Source organism: Littorina saxatilis, linkage group LG5, assembly GCF_037325665.1.
Source record: "Littorina saxatilis isolate snail1 linkage group LG5, US_GU_Lsax_2.0, whole genome shotgun sequence".
Taxonomy (NCBI): Eukaryota; Metazoa; Mollusca; class Gastropoda; order Littorinimorpha; family Littorinidae; genus Littorina; species Littorina saxatilis.
The window spans coordinates 46,263,061-46,288,079 of record NC_090249.1 but is presented as its reverse complement, the minus strand read 5'-3'; the positions used below and the strand labels follow the sequence as shown (position 1 = coordinate 46,288,079).

General features: G+C 42.0%; 2 protein-coding genes and 1 long non-coding RNA gene across 6 annotated transcripts in view; all 3 read right to left on the bottom strand.

Annotated features, from left to right (window-relative positions):
- Positions 1 to 25,019, bottom strand: part of LOC138967260 (3',5'-cyclic-AMP phosphodiesterase 4C-like) — a 248,808-nt gene that overhangs the window by 27,501 nt on the left and 196,288 nt on the right. The window lies entirely within an intron of this gene.
- On the bottom strand, positions 12,094 to 16,660 carry LOC138965949 (uncharacterized). The gene is made up of 2 exons (XM_070338032.1): positions 12,706 to 16,660; positions 12,094 to 12,522 (listed from the first exon to the last, which is right to left on the bottom strand). The coding sequence occupies exon 1, from the start codon at positions 16,658 to 16,660 to the stop codon at positions 13,166 to 13,168; it is 3,495 nt and encodes a 1,164-aa protein (XP_070194133.1). The 3' UTR covers positions 12,094 to 12,522; positions 12,706 to 13,165.
- Positions 17,902 to 18,930, bottom strand: LOC138967291 (uncharacterized). The gene is made up of 2 exons (XR_011455904.1): positions 18,514 to 18,930; positions 17,902 to 18,330 (listed from the first exon to the last, which is right to left on the bottom strand). It is a non-coding gene; the product is annotated as an uncharacterized lncRNA (long non-coding RNA).

Sequence of the window (25,019 nt, the reverse complement as noted above, 5' to 3'; positions counted from 1 at the left end):
GGGGTAGTGTGTATAGAAGTTGTTGTTAAACCAATTTCCCTGTAACACAACTTACCCTCAAGAACTAATCTTGCGAGACACTCAACATTAATGCTGCAAAGACGGTTGTTCAATGTTTTAGTATGATGTGAAAAATAAAAAATAAAAATAAATAATAAAAAAGAGATGACGAGAAAAGGTGATATAGAAAGGAGCCTATGGTAGGTGGTATAGTGGGAGGAGGATTAACTGAAACAGAAAAACAAGTCGCGTAAGGCGAAAATACAACATTTAGTCAAGTAGCTGTCGAACTCACAGAATGAAACTGAACGCAATGCAAGTTTTCAGCAAGACCGTATACTCGTAGCATCGTCAGTCCACCGCTCATGGCGAAGGCAGTGAAATTGACAAGAAGAGCGGGGTAGTAGTTGCGCTGAGAAGGATAGCACGCTTTTCTGTACCTCTCTTCGTTTTAACTTTCCGAGCGTGTTTTTAATCCAAACATATCATATCTATATGTTTTTGGAATCAGGAACCGACAAGGAATAAGATGAAAGTGTTTTTAAATTGATTTGGGGAAAAAAAATTGATAATAATTTTTATATTTTTAATTTTCAGAGCTTGTTTTTAATCCAAATATAACATATGTATATGTTTTTGGAATCAGAAAATGATGGAGAATAAGATGAACGTAATTTTGGATCGTTTTATAATTTTTTTTTTACAATTTTCAGATTATTAATGACTAAAGTCATAAATTAATTTTTAAGCCACCAAGCTGAAATGCAATACCGAAGTCCGGGCTTCGTCGAAGATTACTTGACCAAAATTTCAATCAATATGGTTGAAAAATGAGAGCGTGACACTGCTGCCTCAACTTTCACAAAAAGCCGGATATGACGTCATCAAAGACATTTATCGAAAAAATGAAAAAAACGTCTGGGGATTTCATACCCAGGAACTCTCATGTCAAATTTCATAAAGATCGGTCCAGTAGTTTTCTCTGAATCGCTATACACACACACACACACACACACATACACCATATGACCCTCGTCTCGATTCCCCCCTCTACGTTAATACATTTAGTCAAACCTTGACTAAATGTAAAAACAAAAAAAAACCGGCGCTGAAAACAACTTCTCCGCCATAATGCAATAAAGTGCGCACAAACTTTCAAAACGAACCTGTTCTTCTCTCTCCCCTTTCCTGACCCAATAAGACAACCCAAAAAATAAAAATAAATAATGTAGAAAGAAGGCAGGCCAAGTCTTCTACAGGAAGTAAGCGGGTTTTCTGAATGAACTGCGACCGAGCTGCACTCATGAAACCCGAGAGGGGTCTCGTTAAACCAGAGGGGGTTTCATTAAGCCAGAGGGGGTCAAGTTACTAACTCAGCAGCATGGTGTAATCTGCTCAGCACAGACGCTTCTTCTCCGACAAGATTATGCCACGTTTGTTTTTAGTGTTTGTTTCTCTATGTTTTGGTCTCTCTCGTCCCTACAGCTTATATGGCTACGCGGGTTTACGCTTCTCTGTCTCTTAGTTTAAATGATTTTCTCCGACGAGAGAATTCTAGAAGGAAATGACAAGACTTAATGCAAACAAGAGACACTGGGCATCTGCTTTAGGGTAGGGAATAAGGGAGAAGAAGATGTGACAAGACAATGCAAACGACAAGTGACTGTCTCCCACCTACCACCGGCCACCTCCACACCTGCTGCAGGGAGTAAAGGAGGAAGGGAGGGGCAAGGAAATGACAAGACTACATACAAACAACAACAGACATCGCCTTTCATCTTTCTCATCCTATCCTACCCCACCCCGTCCCTTCAGGTTATTGAAGCAGGGGAGGAGGGGGCAAGGAAGTGACAAGACTACATGCACACTACAAGAAATATCTCCATCCCTATTTCTCCTCCCTATCCCACCCCGTCCCTTCAGGGTACGTAGAAGCAGGGGAGGAGGAGGGGGCAACCCCTTGCAAGGAAGTGACGGGGCGAATTGCACCCGGCGCACGTGCTCGCAGTGACGGACGCCTAGCTCAGGCCACTGTCCCCCTCCAGGCGTCCGACGTGAACTTTCTCCCTGTCTTGCTGTCCTCGCGTCTCATACCTCGGAGCAACGACTCCGCGCACCGTGACATTTACTACAGCAGCCACAGCGCCTGATCATTAGCCTCCTTAGTCACAGCTCTACAGCAATTAGAACCTACTTTTTGCTGACGTGCTCTTTTCTTCCGCGCCAAGCCAAGGACGAACGACCTACAGTGGAACCCCCCCTTTAAGACATTCACGTGTCTCAGATAATCAGGTCGAACAAAGGAGGAGTCTTAAAACGGGGATAAATTTACAGAGTTAATGATCAGAACGTGTGAGAAAACAGTCTTAAGAGGGATGGAGTCTTATATATATATTGGTGGGTCTTAAAAGGGGGTTTCCACTGTATCAGCTTTTTGCGACAGACAGCTTGAGTGTTGAATCATGATTGCGTTTTTTGTTCAGCGAGGAACAAGCTGGGGTCATCCTGATTGTTTAAAAGGTGATGTCGAGGAATAAACTCTCCCCGAGGGCGTGCTGCGTGCCATTAGTTTATGAACATACTGGGTATTTGTAGCTGGTAATTAGTGCTTCTGATGCTTTAGTGCGATGCTACCCTTCATTACACAGTTGGTTGCTCAAGAAGGGCAGGTATTCCTGTCCACGCGGCATTTAAGAAGATCACATTTTCAGCTTATCCCTCCTTCCCTCCACATTCTCTCACGTACCAACAAAAATGAAAATGCAAAAATCAACATATAACGATATTAAAATATAAACATAAACAACTCCCTCTCGAAAGACAGTTAATCGACAAATTCTTTCGGTAATAATTTATTCATCGGCGAAAACACCATTGTGACACAGCGTTCTTTCGAAATGATGTCTTTTACCGCTTACTGTCCTTTTGGCAGAGTGCATTTCGTTGTATCGAACCGATCGCTGAATCCCGCTCGGCTCAGTACTGGTGGAAATCTGCCAGTATGTACATTTGAACGTCTGATGCAACCAACAATACAGACATAATCAGCCGATGAGCTCGAGGGAAATGTCTAAAATAAGACTGAGGATATTGACCTACTAAGGTTTTCAACATCCAAACTATAAGGTATACATTGAGAGTTTTTTCTGTCTGACCAATTGGTTTGAAAGAAGAAAATAAAATGATTTTGACAATTTATACAAGTTAAGTCTTGCTTACAGTTTCAAAATCATCATACTTTGTCCATTTCCTATATCAGCGAAAACGAATACTAAAGGTTGAAAAGGAGGAATTCATTAAAAAGAATATACAAAAAATATTAAAAACAAGAAATTCCTCCGAGGTAGGAAAAACACCCCCGTTGGTCAAAGGGAAATAACCATTCTCACTGCCACCAACTGAGAAGGTTATTTCCCTTTGACCATTAATATGTTCCTCTATAAGTCCTTGTAGAATCTTAATCCACCAATAACTCCCTAACCGTGTGTTTGACTGGTCCCAAATTTTGTAAGGACCGTCTCAGGAATGTATAGAACCTGTTCACCAAGTTTGGTGACGATCGGTCCGTTCATTCTTGAGATCTATATGCGAACACAAACACACACCCAAACAAACAAACACATCAAGCGAATCCTATACACACCCCTATACCGGGGGTGTAAAAAGGAGGTAAGGAGAAGAAAGCGCGGGGCTGCCCAAGAAATCCCCTCAACTGCAGCGTGTGGTTTCTCGGAAAGGGTCAAAAGTCCACACCACGTGATCATTTGGGACAAATCACGTGGCAAACAGGAACACCAATGTGAGGTCAAATTTCTGGGTACACACACATTCTCGCACACTTTAACAGCTCTCGTTCACGAACAAACAAGCATGATAGTTCGCCCCCTCTTGTTTTCATCTCTCTCTGACACCGCCCCTGCCCTCTGTCTGTCTTGTCTCTTCCCCCCCCCCCCCACCCCAGTCACCGGGAACTAGTGTTACTTTGTCTCCCAGGTACGGATATATCCGAACCCACTCATATGGCTCAATCTGACCTGGTACGGATATATCCGTACACACAGTCACTTCAGTCGCTTCCTGTAACGTCGATCTAATGCATGCATTCCATCGTGTTGATACAGTTTCTACAATTCTGCTGCAGCACAGCTGGTCTCGGCTAAAAAAAATTGATCAACATAGGAGGGGGGGGGGGACTGAGTAGAAAGTGTTAATATATATCTTTCTTTTAATGTTAGAGAGACTACCTTTCACGTCTGTCGCTCGTGCAGAATTATAAGCATATCAGTTTCATGTAAAAAAAAAACCAACAAAGAGACCCGAAACAATTAACACACATTCTTTACCAATTGGAAAAACATCTCATTTTTTCAATCTAAGACGAATAGTTTGGTTCATAATACACATTCCATCAATGTTAGTACATATAGGCCACTATCTAAATCGCACAGAGAGTTCATCCACCTTCCCTAACCTAAACCCGACTTGACTGACGCCTTCTCGAATTAGGCCCTATCGCTCGATCAAACTTAAATTTAGTTGATCGCACAGTAATTGCAGAAGGCGTCAGGCAAGAATCGCAACTTGAGTCACGAGGCCTTGTGGGCTGTCATTTCGTTCAATTATCCATATTTTAAGGGACGATAGCCTTGAAAAAGGGTTAAAAAAAACCTCGACGAGGGCCGCCGTGCCTCTTCGGTTGGCGAATCACGAAATCGAAGTTGGACGTATAAACTGGTTACGACTGCTTATAGTTTTGATTGACAGCCGGTAAACAAAACTGACCGCAAGTAACTTTGTGAATCTTAGTGTGAATGATTGATCGTCGGAAGTGGAGATCATGCAGTAAACCTCGCTGGCTCCGACCCTGACTGTGAGCACTCACTTTGGCTTGTAACGATTCATCAAGTGGACAGCTGTGAGAGGACTTGGCTATTTTCATAACAAATTGTGTTTTGCATCCACTACCCTCCACCTCCTCCCCTTATTTGTGTCTGTCGTTGTCCCTATTTAGTTTTTGTGTGTCTCTTTTCCTTTGTTTTCATTTCTTTCATGTAAATTTATGTACATGTACATAACGACGCTGTACTACGTCCAATTTCATTTCTTTCATGTAAATTATGTACGTGTACATAACGACGTTGTACTACGCCCAATTTCATTTCTTTCATGTATATAATGTTCATGTGCACAACGACGCTGCACGTACTACGCCCAGGGACTTATATTTAGAGAATATAGGTCTATATGCTACGCCCAATCTGACATTTCTCGCGCAGAGGGAATACAAATGATGTATTTATTTCTCGAATGGTTTACCTTTTTTTCAGACGACACATCCAATTTGCCAGTATTACTCAAACGTGACGTTGGTTTAAACAGTTTTATTCAGTTGCATAAATACAAAGCCGTAATTGAAAGTTGTAATTAAGGGAGCACAACAAGATAAACTTATAAATGTGCTCTTAGAAACAAACGAGTAATGTGGCGGACAATATTGTAAATGCATGATATTTAAACAAATGAAAACAAGAACAACAACAACGATAACTATAGCAACAGTGGTACGGAAATCTCACACACACGACGCACGCACACACACACACACACACACACATAGAGACACACACATAGAGACACAGAGGACAATCAGAGAGAGAGAGAGAGAGAGAGAGAGAGAGAGAGAGAGAGAGAGAGAGAGAGAGAGAGAGAGAGAGAGAGAGAGAGAGAGAGAGAGAGAGAGAGAGAGAGAGAGAGAGAGAGACAGAGAGAGAGAGAGAAAGAGAGAGATTGCATCCACTATAAATCAATTCAATGCTCTAATAACAAAATGACTAAACAAATGGTAATAAAAAAAAACGTTTGCTGTCTAATATAAATTTCTGAATCTGATTAAACAGCGCTGTGTTTTCAGCCAAGGACTTGTCACTATTACCGTACATAGCACACAAAACAGTAATATTATTATTATCTGGTAGAGTATCAATAGTGGTTGCTCTAACATTCGTGTACAATGGACAGTCAAATAAAAAGTGTTCACAATTTTCAACATGAAAACCACACCTGCAGAAAACATCATTTGTCAAATGTCTTTTAAACATATCTGCATTTAAATCGCTTATCTCTAATCTTAATTTACAGTGAATGATTTCTGCTTTTCGAACTTTAGAGTAGACATACGGGGGAATTAGAGGGTCATCTCTGGACAAAAATCTTTTAAAACAACCAATTGAATTCGTTTGTTTTATATGATCAGGTAATTCATTCCATAAAGATGTTGCAGAAGGAAAAAAGGAATGCTTATATAATTCAGTTCTACATCGAAACATTTGCCTATCATATGGTTTGCGTCGGTGGTACGGATTTACTGCTGAAATGAGAGATGGTAAGTAATCAAGTAAATACACTGGCGCGAGACCATTAACTAGTTTAAAACAAGAAGAGCAAACGCTCGATCGAGTCACTTTCGCAGTTCTGAATATTATATGAGGCATCAGATGGACAGGAAGAAATTGCTATTCACAACACAATACAGATGTAAATAATTTGATGTAAAGAATAATCCTATAAAGTTTGAATCAAATCCGATGAATAGTTTCAGAGATATGATATTTCAATTTTTTTCCTTCAAGACATACCTGTGACCTTGAAAAAGGTCAAAGGTCACCAAAGCAGACGTCAAAGTGTAGAGGTCACTGGGCGTCACGTTCACATAAAATTTGAGCCCGGTCACTTTTATAGTTTCCGAGAAAAGCCCAACGTTAAGTTGTGTGTTGCCGAACAGAAAAGGCTAGTTATCTCCCTTGTTTTTCTGATAACGTTCGTAAAAGGCTACAGATGTAAATACTTTGATGTAAAGAATAATCCTACAAAGTTTCAATCACATCCGATGAACTTTGTCAAAGATATAAAATGTCTAATTTTTCCTTTGACGCTGACTTGTGACCTTGAAAAAGGTCAAAGGTCAACGAAACCATCGTTAAAGTGTAGAGGTCATTGGAGGTCACGACTAAACAAAATATGAGCCGGATCGCTTTGATAGTTTCCGAGAAAAGTCCAACGTTAAGGTGGTGTCTACGGACGGCCGGCCGGCCGGACAGACTAACACTGACCGATTACATAGAGTCACTTTTTCTCAAGTGACTCAATAATAAACGATCAATTTATGTTTCCTGCGCCGTTCTTGCAGTGTTGTAAAACCTGACTCATTGTAAAGTTTTTGATGGCTTGTTCCACGAACAGCTCCAATAATAGTTCTAATAGCATCTAGGTGCATTTTTTCAAGTTCAACTGCCAACATTGCATTGCAATTATCCCATATTACATCTGCATAGTCAAAATGAGGAAGAATAAAAGCCTTATACATCATTTCTAGTGCCTTGCGACTGAGTCGATATTTATAGGAACGCAGACATGCAACTAAAATACGAGCTTTAACAACTATAGAGTGTACATGATGATTCCATTTACAGTCATTTTGCAGATACACGCCCAAATGTTTATGAACAGTGGTTTCAATTAATATCTCTTCGCCAAATTGTAGCGGCAATGTTTCCGGTTGTCTTCTAGTAGAGACAGTCAATAATTCAGTTTTGGACTGATTAAAGTAACTTTCCAGTTTTTTGCCCATTGCATTATCTGTTGTGCATCCGAATTCAAAATTTCAGTGCGTTCAAGTGTATTATCGAGGGACACGTACATACTCGTGTCGTCGGCAAATAATTTAATTATTGATTTAATATCAACAACAATGTCATTAATATAAACAAGAAACAGAAGTGGCCCCAAGACTGACCCTTGAGGGACACCAGAATGAACACAGCGGTAATTTGACATGCAACCCTTTATAACTACAGCTTGAGTTCTATCAGACAAATAATCTTTAATCCATTCTAATAACATATCTCTTATACCAATTGCGTATAATTTATAAATCAAACCACGATGCCATACTCTATCGAACGCTTTGGAAATATCAAAAAATATTGCTTGTGATGTACATTGCTTGTCCAAAGATTGACACAAATCGTCATATATACCAAGAAGTTGAAAAACAGTTGAGTCACCTGGAATAAAGCCTGACTGAGATACTGTCAATAAATTATGATCTGTCAAATACGTAAACATATGAGTTTGAATACATTTTTCCATTACTTTACCGATACAGCTTAATAAGGATATTGGGCGATAATTTGTGCATAATGACTTCTCGCCTTTCTTGTAAACTGGGGTAACATGTGCCACTTTCCAAGCCTTTGGAAATCTACCTTCGGCTAATGATCTACTAAACAGTTTTGAAAGTGGATCAGAGACAACGTCTACGGCTGCTTTAAGAATCTTGTTATGAACAAGATCGGGACCAACTGCCTTGTTTTGGTCAAGGGATTTAATAATTCCAGAAACCATGTCAGTAGTAATAATAAGTGGAGGAGCGGATCCTGGGTGCTCTGACAGGGTTGGAAAAGGATCATCTTCATCATCAACACAGGATTGGTTAACAAAAAATGTATTAAATACTTCTGCTTTCTCCTCATCAGAATAACAAATAATTCCGTTATTGTCAATTGGTGGAATTTCTGACTGTGATAGGCCTTTCTTGGTCATGAAATTATTTACTAACTTCCACCAATCTTTGTTACCAAAATGTATTTGCGAAATTATTCTATCGTCCAATTCAATATCATATTCTTCTTTTCTTTTACGAATTTTGTCTACTAAAACGTTTCGAATGCGTCTGAATAACGCCCAACACCACATAGAATCTAAACGTTTAGCTAAGCTGTGTATTATTTGTTTTTTCCTTATCAACTTTTTATGACGTTAAGTGTTTACGTGAGAAGAAACACAAAAGACACTCTGGGAGCATATCGCTTTCGGTTTTCATCTTTATCAACCTCGGCCTTCGGCCTGGTCTGTCAACAAGCCACCGAACGTCTTATACTGTCCAGAGAAGTACTAGTACACACGAGGGCCTACAGAGACCAATGTATACACAATCTGTCCAAGAAAATGTTCGCACGGAATCATGTGGAAGAAAATCTATTAACTAACTTAGTACAAAAAAAGCCCAATGTTCTCCGGGCTACAAGACAGGTCAACAAGTTCAGAATCCCCAAACCAAACCACACTGTGGGTACAGTGGAACCCCCCTTTTAAGATCCCCAAATTTAAGACTCCCTCCCTTTTAAGACCCTGTTTTCTCAGACTTTCTGTTCATAAACTCTGTAAAGGTACCCCCATTTTAAGATTCCATCCTTTTTATTCAGATTTTTGGAGGTCTTAAAAGGGGTTTTTCACTGTATAATAATTAAGCCTCATCACAAATCTGAGTGTAAACTTCAAAGAGGCCGCTCGGCAGAAAGCAAATCTGCGATACTGTGGGAGTGGTGCTCCCCTCACAAGATGTATTGCGAGATGACGACCATAAACAATAAGCAAAGACAGAGAAAGACACCATTCTGTAGATACGGTAAACCCTCCAAGCACCCCCCCCCCCCCTAATCCTCACAGCTGTGTTCGAGTCCTTCAACGCCGGCCGACACCGGTGATCCATCATCGTCTGAGCCTCCGACTTCCGCCTTTCTGTTCCCTTCTATTTGTCAAACCACAAAACACACCTCGCGGCAAGACCAGAGCGCTACGACACTCATTGGACCAGTACTACTGTCTTACCTCCATTTTAGTCCGTGTGTATGTTCAAGTCATAATCGGCGACTGAACTTGGATAATGCGTTAGTCGTGGGCGTGAAGAAGTGTGGATGACACTTTTTTGCCGCAAAGACGAGCTCGCTATTGCACATCTGTGCCCACAGCGCGCAGGGTTTACCCTCAGTTTGAGTTCCTCAGAAATACAACCAATATGCGGCGAATGAAAGAGGTCAATGCGCTGATCCCTCAGGTGAATATGAGATGACACGTGCTGTCAATAAAGCTGAGTCAGTCAGTTCGCTGTCTCTTGGCAATAATGAATGACGTCAAAGAATCATACCAAACGACATTATACAATCATGGTTGTTGCTTTCTTCAAGCGACAAGATGAACCTCTCTTAATCTCTGGGATGAGGTAAACGTTACAATTATATTTATACTGACGTATGAGGACGGGTTACGTTCTGTTAATGTGAAGTAAATGGCAAGATACATGTACAATTGTGTAAAACTTAAGCTTGTAGCAGGGGCTTGTGGACGTTCAATCATTTTCCCTGCTACCATTTATAACACCTTTGCCAATGTAACTTGATTCCCGCGATGACATTCTTTAACCCCTCTGCCATACCTGTGTTGAAAACACAAACTTCAATAAAGATAGGCGTGGATGATACACATTTTATTGGATTCAATGTTCGTGTTTTATTTCTGCTTTCTAGTGTGTTGTGTGTGTGTGTGTGCGTGTGTGTGCGTGCGTGCGTGTGTGCGTGTGTGTGCGTGCGCGTGTGAGGTCACTTCCTTCTTCTAAACGTGGGCTGCCATCTCCAAGACAACGAAAAATCAGTCAATCATCATCAAAAGCGAATAAAAACAAAACTTGACTGAATGTAAAAACGCTGTATCGACTTTCATGGACTAACAAAGTCGATCACAAGCGAATAACATGTAGCGGCTTTCATGGAATCCGACAACTCTATTTTCAAACAGCGAAATCTTAATACCAGACGTCGAGTCCAGTCCAGTGCATGCGGGTTGTGAGGACTTGCACAACAAAGAAATAAAACTTGCACCAATCCAAGGAAGCGGTCCAGACATGCACAAAAACGCTGATTTCATTGACAGGGACCTGGCAGACTGGAAACAATCGTAAAATGTGTCCCAGTCTAGGGGAGACCTAGGTCGTCCACTTTCGTGGAACTCCCCCCCTCTCTCTATGTATCTGTCAGTCTGTTTCTCCCTCCCCCTCTCTCTGTCTCTCCCTTCTCTCTAACTCTTTCCACCCCTCGTGATTGTGTACGAAAATGTTACTCCCTTAACGAAAAAGGCTACTCCCCCATAACACGAGAAAATAACTTCCAACGACAGGTGTGTTCCAAGTCAACATTTCAGTCGAAAATGTTACTCCCCTGACGAATAAATAACGAATAAATTATTCCACCCTAACGCGAGCAATTTACTGTCCACGCCAGGTGTATGTAACTTTTACTCCTGTCACCTGTTAGTCTTGGTGGTGGAAGGGGTGGAGGGAGGGTAGCGCGACATTTGTTTGCGCGAGATCACATATTGGCATTATCCCTTCGCCCGCATCCCATTTTCGCGTACGAGATTTTTACTGGAAGTGAAAATTTGGGGAGTCAAAATTTCGTGGAGGGAGTAATTTTTTTCGTACCTTGGGAAGGGTTTTTTTTCGTACGAAAGGTGTACTCGGAGTAAGAATTTCGTACGAAATATTTACTCCAGAGTAAATTTTTTGTGGAGTAAAATTTTCGTGTTACACCGGACCATAAACGTTACCGTGACCTCCGTTTTAAAATACATGCTTTCCATTTTTCGGTTCATCATGCACTACAGTCGAACCTCCCCAAACGACCACCTCTAAGGATCCTCGGCAAGTTTTTTCTATCTCTTCATGTCACCTTCCCATCACGATCACCTGTCTGTAATGACCGGTTTTGGTCGATCCTTTCTTGGTCGTTATAGATAGCCCCCACTGTACCTAGGATCTACCTGAGCTTTTCATTGAATATGGCCATCGGCCCCCTTGAACACACACCTCAAATCTATATTGCCTGGCTGCGTTTTATCCTGAGTATGTGTTCCCTTTTCCCCGGAATCAATTGTATGAAATGACACCTTGTGTCCACGAACATCCGTCAGCTGTGCCCGCTTCACTCAAAACGTTCAAAATCTGTTTTGCATTTAATTTCTTTACAATGACTTTTCCCAATAGCAATGACTTATACTAATGACATTATTGTCAAAACACAACGTTTTGAATGTTCCCGAAAATCTGCTCCAAGAAGGATGGTGATGACTTTTCCGATTACAATGACTATTACAATTACAATGACTATTATCAATTACAATGACTATTACCAATTACAATGACTTATTGTGACGTCTGCTTCTCGTTCTAGGGCTGATCAGTGTTTAACAGAGACAAGTGCAAAGAAGTAATAAGAAATTTAATAATTCTGTACTTTCAAAAACATGCACGTGATCATTCTTGCAGACATCAATCCCTTTCTCTTAGAACCTTCAAATGAAAGTTTTATAGATTATGATTTCTCTGGTGTGATTTCACACACACGTAACAACATTGTCTTTCTTCTTCTTGTTGCGTCGACGTTTAGCATCGAAGAGCGGAACGTACTTCTTCTCGTTGAAAATGTATTTCGGTTTACACAAATGAAGACGTGATGGTGTGTTAATGTTCACAAAATATAAAGCAGTCTACTCATCATGATAAACTCGATCTGGGTGACACTTGGGGACGTTGGTGGTTCCTTCCGTGGTTACCGCTGACGTTGCCCTTCCCACAGTGTTCACACGACATCATTTACACAAGCATTGTACACCCCTGTACACTTGCACCTTCTGCAACACACACGTGCAATATCTGTTATTATCAAGTATGATTTCCATCGATATCATTCAATTTGTTTCTCTAAAACAACACAGAAACAAGAGTTCACAGACTGACACAAACACATGGAAAAATGAACAATACCTGTGTTTTCCTGTGAATCAATAATGTTAAAATGTATTAGCGTGTTTTACCTGCGGTTAGTGGACCTTTGGAGATCGCAAAAATGTGGAAATCCGTCCACGGAAGGTGAAACATATGCTGGTGCAATCTACGTGGCTTCGTTGATTGCTGCCATCTTGGAGTCAATGAAACGGTCAGAGCATTGCATCCTAGCAACCTCAACTGAATATATGTACAGTTCATATTCACGAATTAATACCAATGCACGCTGTTTTCTTTTGCTCTCTTCGTTTAAATTTCTTTCCATGAAGATAAACAAATTCTTGTCTTGTACGCTGGTTTGGACTAATGGCGCGAGCGTTGACGTCATATGTATACAGTGTCGTCATGACGTAGTCTCGGTCATTTAACCTCGTTTTGTGTACGCAACTAGTGAAGTCTCGATTAATATGAGAGAGGGAGTCGATACACGAATTCCATTCGTCACATAACCCCATGGATCAAGATAATTATCCTATTGCAAGTAGATAATTATTCATCGTACGACGCTCTGCTCATATAATCTGTACCGTGGTTGTCCTTGTCTCTATCTTTCTCCTCTATTGGGATCGCCCAATATCCTTTCGTCAAGTCTAGCTTTGAAAAGTATTTCGCTTTTCCTAAACTTTGAAACAGATGGTCGACATCGGTGATGGGTTCAGCGTCGAACACTACCACGTTGTTCAGAGCTCTCAGATCAGAACAGAAACGGTACTTTCCGTCCTTCTTCTTTATCAGGACGATGGGAGAGTTGTATGGAGAGTTTGCAGGTTCGATGACATGCAACTTCAGCATTTCTTCAATTTCCTTTTCGACAGTTTCTACCATGGCGTGAGGTATGGGTCTGGGTTTCACAAAGACTGGTTTCTTCTCTGTCACTTCAATGGAACATTTTTCCAGGTTCGTCGTCTTTGGCACATCTGTTAGGAACTCTTCAAATTCTTCACAGATCATCTTCGCCTCCTTGACCTTTGCCTCGTCCAATTTCTCGTCGAAATGGATGTTCTTCACATTTTCGGTTCTTTGAGTTTCTAGGAGGGGTAACATCTTCTGAATGTCATACTTGAAAATGTCATCGTCCATCGTGTTGTCCTCTTCCATGACAACAGCCACGACCTCTTCTCCTCCGTCTTCTTCATCACTTTCTTCTTCGTTTGAAGCAGGAACACTCGCTTGGGCAGATGAACTGGGATTGGGAGTGGCGGAACTCAATTCCCGTTCTTGGTACTCCTTGATGAGGTTGATGTGGTAGATCCGTGTTCTTCTGCCAACTTGGATCTTGTAGTCGAATTCATTCAACTTTTCCACAACCTTGTAGGGACCTGACCATGTAAGTTCCAGCTTGTTGTTCTTCACAGGGCGTAGAAGTAGAACCCGTTTTCCGACTTCTAGCGTCCTTGGTTTTGTTTTCTTGTTGAAGAAATGGGCTTGCTTGCTGGCCGCTTTCTTCAGGTTCTCACGTGCCACGTTGCACGTTTCTTCTATTCTGTTCCTGAGGTTGACTACATATTCCGCTGTAGTCTTCTGCTCCCCTGAGATTTCTTCTTCGGTCCATGTTTGGCGCAGCACTTGCATGGGTCCTTTGACAGATCTCCCATACAGCAGCTCAAACGGCGAAAATCCCATGCTTTCTTGTGGGGCTTCTCTGTATGCGAACAGGAGGGCGGGGATAAACGTGTCCCATTCCCTCGGTTGATCGATCGCTAACTTTTTCAGCATGCTCTTCAGTGTGGAGTTGAACCTTTCGACCAAACCATTCGCTTGAGGGTGAAACGGTGCAGTCATATGGTGTTTGATGCTGAGAAAGTCGTTCACTTCTTTCATCAGGTGGCTGGTGAACTGTGTGCCTTGGTCCGTTATCACTTCATCTGGGATTCCCAATCTAGTCCACATCTCCCAGAGAGCTTCAGCTACGGTGTCTGCTTGGATGTTTTTCAGGGCTACGGCTTCGGGGTATCGGGTAGCGTAGTCAACAGATACCAAGATGTATTGTTTCTTGCTCTCCGACATAGGTTTGACCGGGCCGATGATATCCACCGCAACTCTCTTGAAAACTGAACTGATGGGTGGCATCCTTCCCAGAGGGACTTTCTTTGTCTGACTTTTCGGCGCAGTTCTTTGGCATGTGTCACAGGACAAGCAATACCTACGAATGTCTCCTGCACACCCTGGCCACCAGAATTCTGCTCTAATTCTGTCAGATGTTTTTCTTTGACCTAAGTGTCCTGCCATGGGGTGATCGTGACCAAATGAAAGAACTTTGTTCCTGAGTTTCTTCGGAACGATTACTAGTGAACGGTCGTTTCCGTGGCGATCTTTCGTTGTTCTATACAGGATTTCTTTCTTGTATGAATACCGTATCCCATTGATCCCTTCTGGAGAGTTGGCAAATTGCCTGATGGTCTTCAACGAAGGGTCACTTGCCTGTTCTCTCTTCAGATCAGCTGGCGAATACAGTCTTTCTTCTTCCTTGACTCCCTGTTTGTGACTGCAGCTTGGTTTCTGGGCGTCTACTGTCGCTTGTGCTCTCGTGGTAACAGCAGCTGCCGTCCCAGGGTACCACGCTGGGTCTCGAACAGGATATGTGGGAGTCAATTTCTTCTCTTTACCTAGTCCATACCATTTACCTATGAGGACAGGGTAAATTGGGTCGTCCATCACCGTTACTTCTGTCTCGGAGTCAAAGTAGGGTGAATCGATGTGCACCACGGCGGTGTGGTACATCTTCTTGGAGTCTTTCTCTGCCAGAGTAGTCTCCTTCATTTTCGCTGAATATGCCTCCTTTGGCACAAACTTTTTGCTGACAATGATACCAGTACATCCAGTGTCTCTCAAAGCGTTGACAATTGTTCCATTCAGCTTCACTGGTACCACTTCGGCACATTTCTTTTCCTTGCAATTTCCGCAAAGTTTTTCTAAGAGGATCGGTGTCTCAAGTGTATCTTTCTTCGATGAAACTGCACCTGCTGTGTCTCTTTTGTTTGGACAAAAACGAGAGACATGCCCTTGCAATTTACAAATGAAACAACATCCAGATGCTCGCAGTTTCTCTCTCTCGGCGTCACTCAACTTTGCCTTTAGAGTTTGATTTGCGGGTTTTGTTGATGGAGCAGCTATTCTTGTTTCTTCTTGGGGAGAACGACGTTTTTCAGGCTTGACGTACGTCGATGAAGTTTTGACGTTCGATCTAGATTGTTGATATGTGTTGGCTATCATCCCAATCTCTTTGGCGCTCTTAGGGTCTCTATCCCTAATGTGAACGGCGAGGTCAGGAGGAAGGGTGTCCAACACCTGCTCACGGACCAACAAATCTTTGAGATCTTTTACATCTTGGTCGCATTCTGCTAATTCCACCCACTTGTCTAGATACCGTTCTAGTTTCGTGATGTGCTCTTTATACGTGTCAGTGGCGCTTTTCTTGGTTTGGCGAAACTTCTTTCTATAATCTTCGCTAGTGAGTTGGAAGCCCTCATACAAAGCGTGTTTGAGAGTGTCGTAGTCATTAGCGTCTTCCTCGTTCAGCTTTGAGAAGATGACTCTCGCCTTACCCTTCAGAAAGTACACTACACGTGAAGCTTTTGCTGCATCACTCAGGTTACAGTCTCGAGCATAATGCTCGAACTGATGGAACCAGCTCTCGATGTCATCACGGTCGTCTAGAAAAGGAATCTTGGGCTTGAAACCATCATCTTCGCGGATACGTCCTGGCGAGTTGTTGTTCCTGTTGCCCTCTTGGTTGGCGTTCTGGATTTTCAACTGTTCCAGTTGGAATTGTCGTTCAGCGTCACGTTCTAGCCGTAGTCGTTCAGCGTCACGTTCTTGTCGTTCAGCATCACGTTCTCGTTCTTCGCGATCAAGAGTTTGTTGCTTCTCTTTCTGATCAAGAACAAATGCACGCAACTCGGCTCCTTCTAACCCCAACAACTGTCCTTCGGCCAATAGCTGTCTAGTCAACTCTAGCGGATCTACACTTGTGGACTGAGACATATTTACAGGTGACACGTCCGTGCACGCCTGTGGATCAACCTCTTCTTCGTTACGGTTGCTGTCAACTTGAAGAGAGATATGAACACTCTCTTCTTCCTCAGCAGGGACTGGTAACGAATCTATCACCTCTTCCCGATCGTTACCGGCAGTAAGGTTTTTTTCTTCCTTTCTTATTTGCGGTCACTATGGGGAGAGATTTGTCGGCCGGCTGTTTCCGTGCCAACTGGGCTGCGATGGTGGACTTTCTAAAATTATGAGCTGGGGAACTGTCGTCACTCATAAGTCACCTCGCGTATTATTCCAAAACGTACAAAATGTAGGTTGCTCAAACACCGTCGAGCTACTAAATTTCGGATCAAATTACAAAAAGAAACAGTCGGGCGGCGCCTTCGTGCACAAAATGCAAGTCCTAGTTTAGCTCTACTTCTACTGTACTTTGAAATAATTCTTCAACGTATGTTACGTTACGTTTCCACACAACCACCCAAAGAGTTATGTTTCCACGTTCTATCGTGAGTCAGTTTACTTCTATCTACCAACGAGAACTTACACTGTAAACTTTATTTGACTCTTTCTGGCGAAAAGATCAATCTTTCACTCGATCGAACGTTGAATATACAAGATGTATCAAATCAACTGTCAATTCGCATCATTTACTGTGTAGATTAATTTACAGCCACTTCTACAGCAAGTAAATACGACTGATATCCACAAGTCGATTATATAGGGCTTCACAGGGAAATACAGGTATTAAATCCTTACCTCTTAGGTACCTGACTCCCACCAACCTCCCGCGTAATTTAGAACAAACTAAGGGGAATGATGGTTCCGATAGTACGTGCAAGAATACTATCACACTGATGAATTGGAACACCACAAATAAAATTGGGAGCTAACAAATCAAAAGTGGTCTCGCTAAATATTGATTTTTTAACGTGTCGTTTCAGCTGACAACACTTCCAGTTTTTATTTTACCGTGTGATAGGGCACACGTTGAGTTATAGATCTGTGATAAGTAATATAACTAAAGGTAAATAAATAAAAGACGATGGCGATGAAGTACGAACATATATACAATACAAATCGACATGCAGGAAACCTACAGCAATTTTGAAACGAGAAAAATTTGGAACGGCTGGATCGAAAGTAAAACGTTGATTCAATATCCCGTGACTCGAGCCCCCATTGTGACGTCTGCTTCTCGTTCTAGGGCTGATCAGTGTTTAACAGAGACAAGTGCAAAGAAGTAATAAGAAATTTAATAATTCTGTACTTTCAAAAACATGCACGTGATCATTCTTGCAGACATCAATCCCTTTCTCTTAGAACCTTCAAATGAAAGTTTTATAGATTATGATTTCTCTGGTGTGATTTCACACACACGTAACAACATTGTCTTTCTTCTTCTTGTTGCGTCGACGTTTAGCATCGAAGAGCGGAACGTACTTCTTCTCGTTGAAAATGTATTTCGGTTTACACAAATGAAGACGTGATGGTGTGTTAATGTTCACAAAATATAAAGCAGTCTACTCATCATGATAAACTCGATCTGGGTGACACTTGGGGACGTTGGTGGTTCCTTCCGTGGTTACCGCTGACGTTGCCCTTCCCACAGTGTTCACACGACATCATTTACACAAGCATTGTACACCCCTGTACACTTGCACCTTCTGCAACACACACGTGCAATATCTGTTATTATCAAGTATGATTTCCATCGATATCATTCAATTTGTTTCTCTAAAACAACACAGAAACAAGAGTTCACAGACTGACACAAACACATGGAAAAATGAACAATACCTGTGTTTTCCTGTGAATCAATAATGTTAAAATGTATTAGCGTGTTTTACCTGCGGTTAGTGGACCTTTGGAGATCGCAAAAATGTGGAAATCCGTCCACGGAAGGTGAAACATATGCTGGTGCAATCTACGTGGCTTCGTTGATTGCTGCCATCTTGGAGTCAATGAAACGGTCAGAGCATTGCATCCTAGCAACCTCAACTGAATATATGTACAGTTCATATTCACGAATTAATACCAATGCACGCTGTTTTCTTTTGCTCTCTTCGTTTAAATTTCTTTCCATGAAGATAAACAAATTCTTGTCTTGTACGCTGGTTTGGACTAATGGCGCGAGCGTTGACGTCATATGTATACAGTGTCGTCATGACGTAGTCTCGGTCATTTAACCTCGTTTTGTGTACGCAACTAGTGAAGTCTCGATTAATATGAGAGAGGGAGTCGATACACGAATTCCATTCGTCACACTTATACCAATGACAATTGTCAAAACACAACATTTTGAATGTTCCCGAAAACTTGCTCTAAAAAGGATGGTGTTTTTTATGAAACACGAGAGACAGCAAACAAGGGTCAATGACCTCCCCTGTCTCCTCGGTTGTCCGCCCGTCGCGTCAACGTGCGGCATGCAGCAGCTGCTGTTGTGACCTACATCTCTCTGACGTGTTTATCCATTTGTCACCACGCTGCGCTCTTTGCCATTGTTATGGTTACCACTAATGTGTACGCAAAGTACTGCATAAAATACAAATGGGAATCGTCCAAGAAAACTGGACCACAATTCAGGATGAATGTACTGGAGCAGGGTTCTTTTTTTTAACTGACTTCTCTCCCCCCCCCCCTTCTCCACCGCCCCCCCCTCTACCGTATGTTGCTGCTTCATAATCCAAACCATCCTTTTGCATAGGAAAGTCAAATGATGTGACAACCAGCCAACCTACTAGCCAATTAATCAACCGATCAAATAAACCAAAATAAGCTGAAGAATATGGGAAAGCATAAATGTCTACATTTTTTCTGACACTGTGTAATGCACTGTTAATGTAAAGTTCACACGTATGTACGTAGATCACTCTCTCGCATGCAAAATGAAAAGAAACAATGCACATTTAAACCCACCGCAGAAAAGCGTAGCACGGACAAAATGAACAGTACAGTTCTTGGGAAAAAACCTTGGGACATCAGTTTCACTCTTCTCCTGCCATCGTCTTGTGAACTGCGCATCTCTCGCTTGCAAAATTACAACGAACAAATGAGTATTAAAACCAAAAGCAAAACAGTGTAGCAAAGCCCAAAGTGGACATTGCAGACCTTGTCCTTGAAGCAAGAAAAATCTGTTTCTCTTTACTGGCTCGTTTTGTCGTCTGTTTGCCACCGCACCCCGGCTGGCTATATAACCAGGCCATTCACCGACTGCTGAACGCACCGCCAAGAGCTTTGCACGTGATCACCTGAGCACAGTACGCACACCATTCACTGCACAAGGCTTTTGCCTTTCGGGGAGAACTCGCGCCTCCTTCCCCGCTGTGTCCCCAAGACGAAACAATCCACCTTCTAATTGACGACGTGCGTAAGCTGCCGTTATGAAAATTGCCTAGTCAGTCTACGGAAAATGGCACCATAACCAAGGATTTATTGCTAAAGAATTTCTGTTTTCAGATTCATGTTCTGCTATGTTTGTAGTATGTCTGGTCAAAAATCGAGAAAAATATAATTATTTTTAAAAAAGTTATCAAGTGTGTTTGTCGGTGTGTATTTTGTCACAAAGCGATTCTACGTTTTTTACATTGTCTGAACTGTTTTGACACCACGAACATCAAATATAACATGCAAGTCACAGTTTATGATTACAATATAAAAAAAATGTCTAAGATATTAAAAATGAAAAGGTCAAGGTCATTGGGTCATAAGGTCAAATTTGTTGTTTATGCGTGAAGTGAAGGCTGTGTAATCATTTTCAGCAGCATAACGAATTTTTTTTTTATACACGCACTAAACACACACACACACACACACACACACACACACACACACACACACACACACACACACACAGAGGGGAAATTCCAAAGTAATTGGTACACAAGGTCATATTTATTGTTTTCAACTAAAAGTAGAATACTGTACTCATTTTAAACCAAACATCATCTTTGTGAAGGTTTTGTTCTACAAAAACATAAGTATTCCTGTACAGGAGAATGTAAGCGCAGTCAAGCAACATGTAAAAAGGCCACACAGTTTGCAGTGTAAACTAAGAAAAGTAAGATGAATGATGTCAGGAAGTCGCTGGATAGTCTACCGCGTGACAAGGGAGCAGGGTATACAAAAGCAAACCATTCAAACACAAGCAATGAAACAACAAACGTAAACAAGGCAATTGATTAGATAAAGCATCACATAATCAAATAATTGACAACATTTTAAATTCAAAGCACATAACTCCAACATCATTACACAAACATTGCACAACATTCATAAACATTATTGACCAATAATGTATTCACAGCGTTAGTCATGCATTGGTCGACTGCAGACTGCAGAATTGAGCATCAAAGCAGTCATAAAACACTCAATGAATGCATTCACTGAATACAAATATCTGTGAACACATTCCGTAATTAGAAAAAAATCAGGAAACAACAGGAATGATAATAATTATGTCCCTTGAAAAACATCTCACAACATCAGTCACTGTCATAGAAATAAAGAAAGGCTCCAATACACATTTGTACATTTGAAAAACATCTCACACCGGTCACTGTCATAGAAATAAAGAAAGTCTCCAATACATATTTGTACATTCTCCAAAGAGCAATGCTAGTTGTTCTCTTAATCATCTGTCTGTAGAAAGGCCTGCGCAACATCGATCCGTCCTGCGTACATGGTGACCGGCTTGGAAGCTCTGGTAGACATCCTTGTGAGTTTCTTTCAGCTGCAGCATGTCCTGGAGATACAGGTGGAGGGATTTGGTGTAGAGGTTGTGCCCTGCTGCTGCCATGAAAGGCATCATTTCATGGACAGTGGACAGATGCAGGTCCCAGTTTCCTGTGCGTTCAGCTTTGAGGAACTTGCGCAGAATGTCAACCATGTCCATGTACTGAATCCACAGTGCAGCTGTGGGGTGGCACTTGAGGGTTTGCTTTTGGCGTTCTAGTTTTAGCTGAATCGATGCGATTGTCTCATCAACGCAAACTTCTCCTAGCGGGATAGCTCCACTCATCAACAAGTCCCACATGTTGGCTGCACGGGCAAGGTCCCCATCAGGCTCCTCACATGAGACAGGAGCATCTTCATTTGCTGATGGCGCGATATCATCCACTGTCCCAGCAATTTGCACATCTTCTGGTACATCTGTGCTATCAATTTCCTCAATGGAGACGTCACTTAGTGTCACATCCAGGTCTGGGAGTGGCAGAGAGATTTTGAACGTTTGTGAGGTCAGGAGTGCGTTCAGAGCCGAGTCAACCAGAAAGTGGCCTCTAACTGCTCGGGACACTGCCTTGCCTTGAAGCATGTAGTTGACAGCTGTTGGTGCATATGTCAGTTCTAGCACCTCCTGCAGACCGCTGCCCTCCATCAAACGTCCAATGCAGCCCAAAAAGCTCATTTCCATGTGAAAACCTTCAAGCCTTAGAACAATGGAGGCCAAGTCAGCATCATCAGGTTTGTTGGCGACGATCTCATGGGCTTTCCAAAATAGGGGCTGGTCGAAAGTGAGCACTGGAGTCGAGCCATGTCTCTTTGCTTCCTTCGCCGTGAACAGCAGTGTAGAGTGAATGCAAGTCAGATCACCAGGGTTCATGTCGATCATTGGCAAGAAGAAAACGCTCGACTTACCAGGGTGACGGTCGTTGTGGACAGCCTGCATCGTTCCAGACCATGAAGGTCTTGCAGGCTTCAGCGGCCACACCACCTTCCACAAGACATCAAGGTGTATAGATGGGTCAACAGCTCGCAGGTTTTCTAGTTCCCTGTATGTAGTGTTCCCAAAGTGAACTGCCTTTGACTGGAAATACACGATGTCAATTGTTCCCTTTTCTTTTGAATCTTTGGAGGTGACATCCAACCTAGGAATAGGCGTTGTTCGTCGTGTTCCAGGAGTTGTGGTAGCAATCATTCCCATACCATGGAAAGAATTGTATCCATCCAAGGTACAGGAATTGTGATCCACATTGTCAGCCACGTATTGTAGAATCACATTCTTGGCACATCCTGGAATATCTGTACTTTGGGACACAGCTGCATTTGCCTCAAATCTCTGCACCTCTGTGTAGGAAGACGAGAAGCCCATCGCATTCAACACATCGATCAGATATCGGGAGCCAAAATGGTGGTGCATTTGGACTCCAAGTCCAATTTGAAGTGGGGCGATGACAACCCTAGGTCGAGCTGCCTGGACAATTGCTTGTCCCACAGATGCAATTTTATTGTCAGCATCTTTTTCGCTGAAAATCAAACGCAGGAAAAGCTGAAGGGACTGGGGAACAAAGTCCAGGTTGTACGCCCCTGAAGAAATATCCTCTGATGTTGGATATTCCTTGTTTGTCGTTGCAGAAGCAGCTTTTATTTCATTCTTTATCAGTGCTGCAGCAGCTTTCACCAGCTTCAGTTTTTCACTTTCGTCGTCATTAGTCTTCGGAGAATTGTAGAAATCATGAAGAATGGATTTAGCTGTTGTGCGGAATGTTACAACATTAGACTTGCCCAGAATGTTCGCTATGATGATTTTTTCATCAAATCTCTCCAAGAGCTTTTCCTTCATCCATTTGGTGGTGTAACCAACCCCTCCACTGAACTCTTGCATTTTCTGCACAAGCTCTCCGATGGTGATCTGTTCGTCATCGTGGTTAATGAGATATTCTGCTGTTTTCTCAAAAACTTCAAGTTTTTCAGTGTCCGGTGGTCTACCCACACTTCGGCTTGGAGCGTTTGTCAGTGCGTATGCACCTGGCTTGTCATTATAACGTTTGGGAATTGACAGACCAAGCGCTCTGAAGTTACAGTTACAAGTTATATGGTACACAGCATCTGCTGCATGCAGGTCTCTTGCAAATTCAAGCTTTCCCTTGACGATATCTGCCCACTCATCATTTCTTTCGTCACATTTTTTCAAAATTTCAGTTTGTAAAGATAATGTTCTGACTCTGTATGCCTCATCAGGTCCACGTGTTTTGGAAAGATTTACCCGAGTCCCACAGAAAAAGCAGCAACTTGCAAAGTCAAATCTGTGTTGCTTAGATCGTGTGCTTCGCTCTCCAAGCTCAGTCTTATCGGTATCTCTGTTTTGCTGTCTTAAGTCTTTCTCGATATTATTGTCGTTCGTGTAATATCCCTTCGACACTCGATATGCACCCTTTGACCAACTGTAGGCTGAACGGTTCTGTTCTGTCTTCTCTGGCTCGAATCCTTGATTCCTGTATCAACAAACAAATAACATTGCTCACTACAAACTCTTTTTTATAGACATTTCAACAGAAGCACGCAATTTGTTAACCGGCTATGACCCCACACACTTGCTTTGATAAGTCTCACTGGATGACACCCAGTAATACAACAAACTACAAATACAGCACAACATGTAAAAGAACACCAAAGGGAAAAAACAACAAAAGAACAAAAACAAACAAAATAAAAAAGGACATAAAACAAACAAACAAACAAACAAACGTTATAGTATACAGAACACTAAGAAACTCAAATTTATCATAAGAATTGAAACAAATCAAGAGAGAGAACATACTTGCACATCCTTTCTTTCCCAGGGTATTAAACTCGACGTCACATGGTTCGTTGCATATTGGACAGGTTTTTAATGGATCATCCATTGTGGTAGCCTTTGAAGTGCTGCAAATAAAATAGTTTTCATGAACACAAATTTGTAATGTTCAACATTGATAACAGCACCACCATTAAATACCACAATAATATATAGTGCGTCCTGCATGTTACTTATGTAATCAGTTGATTCTAGAGGAAAACAACTAAAACACATGAAAATAGGAATTTTGACTGGAATGTTCTGCCATACAAATCCTTGCTAAAAGAGAGTTTTTCAGGCGGCAGTACAGACAGTAAAACCTTCAGTTAAAGTATTTTATGGAATAGTCAAACCAAAACTAACCTTCATTGTTTTAAAGTTGTAGATGACCACAAATAAACGTCCATGCAGCTCTGGTGTATCACAAAGACTGAAGTGAAAAACTGCTTCAAATAATCAAACTGTGAAGATTCCAGCAAGATGGTATCAAAGACAGGTTGTGCTGTCAGACCAGAGTTATGGTGAGAGCATCCGGCGAGCGCGCGGTCACGGCGATCAGATTACTGATAGCCAGCCTCCCTTACCCTCTATCCAGGAACCCCCTCATCCCCCCTCTTCCTGCTGCAGAATGGCAGGCGAGTGATGCCATGATCTCTCTGTATCGAACTTTTAATCGATCATATCTCGGCCGTGCGATCTTCAAATGGAGTCGAATTGTGTATGCATGTTAAGTGTTCCATGCTGAGCGCAGCCATTATAAAATAAATTCTTTAGGATTTAATCCTTAGTCTCCGGCAG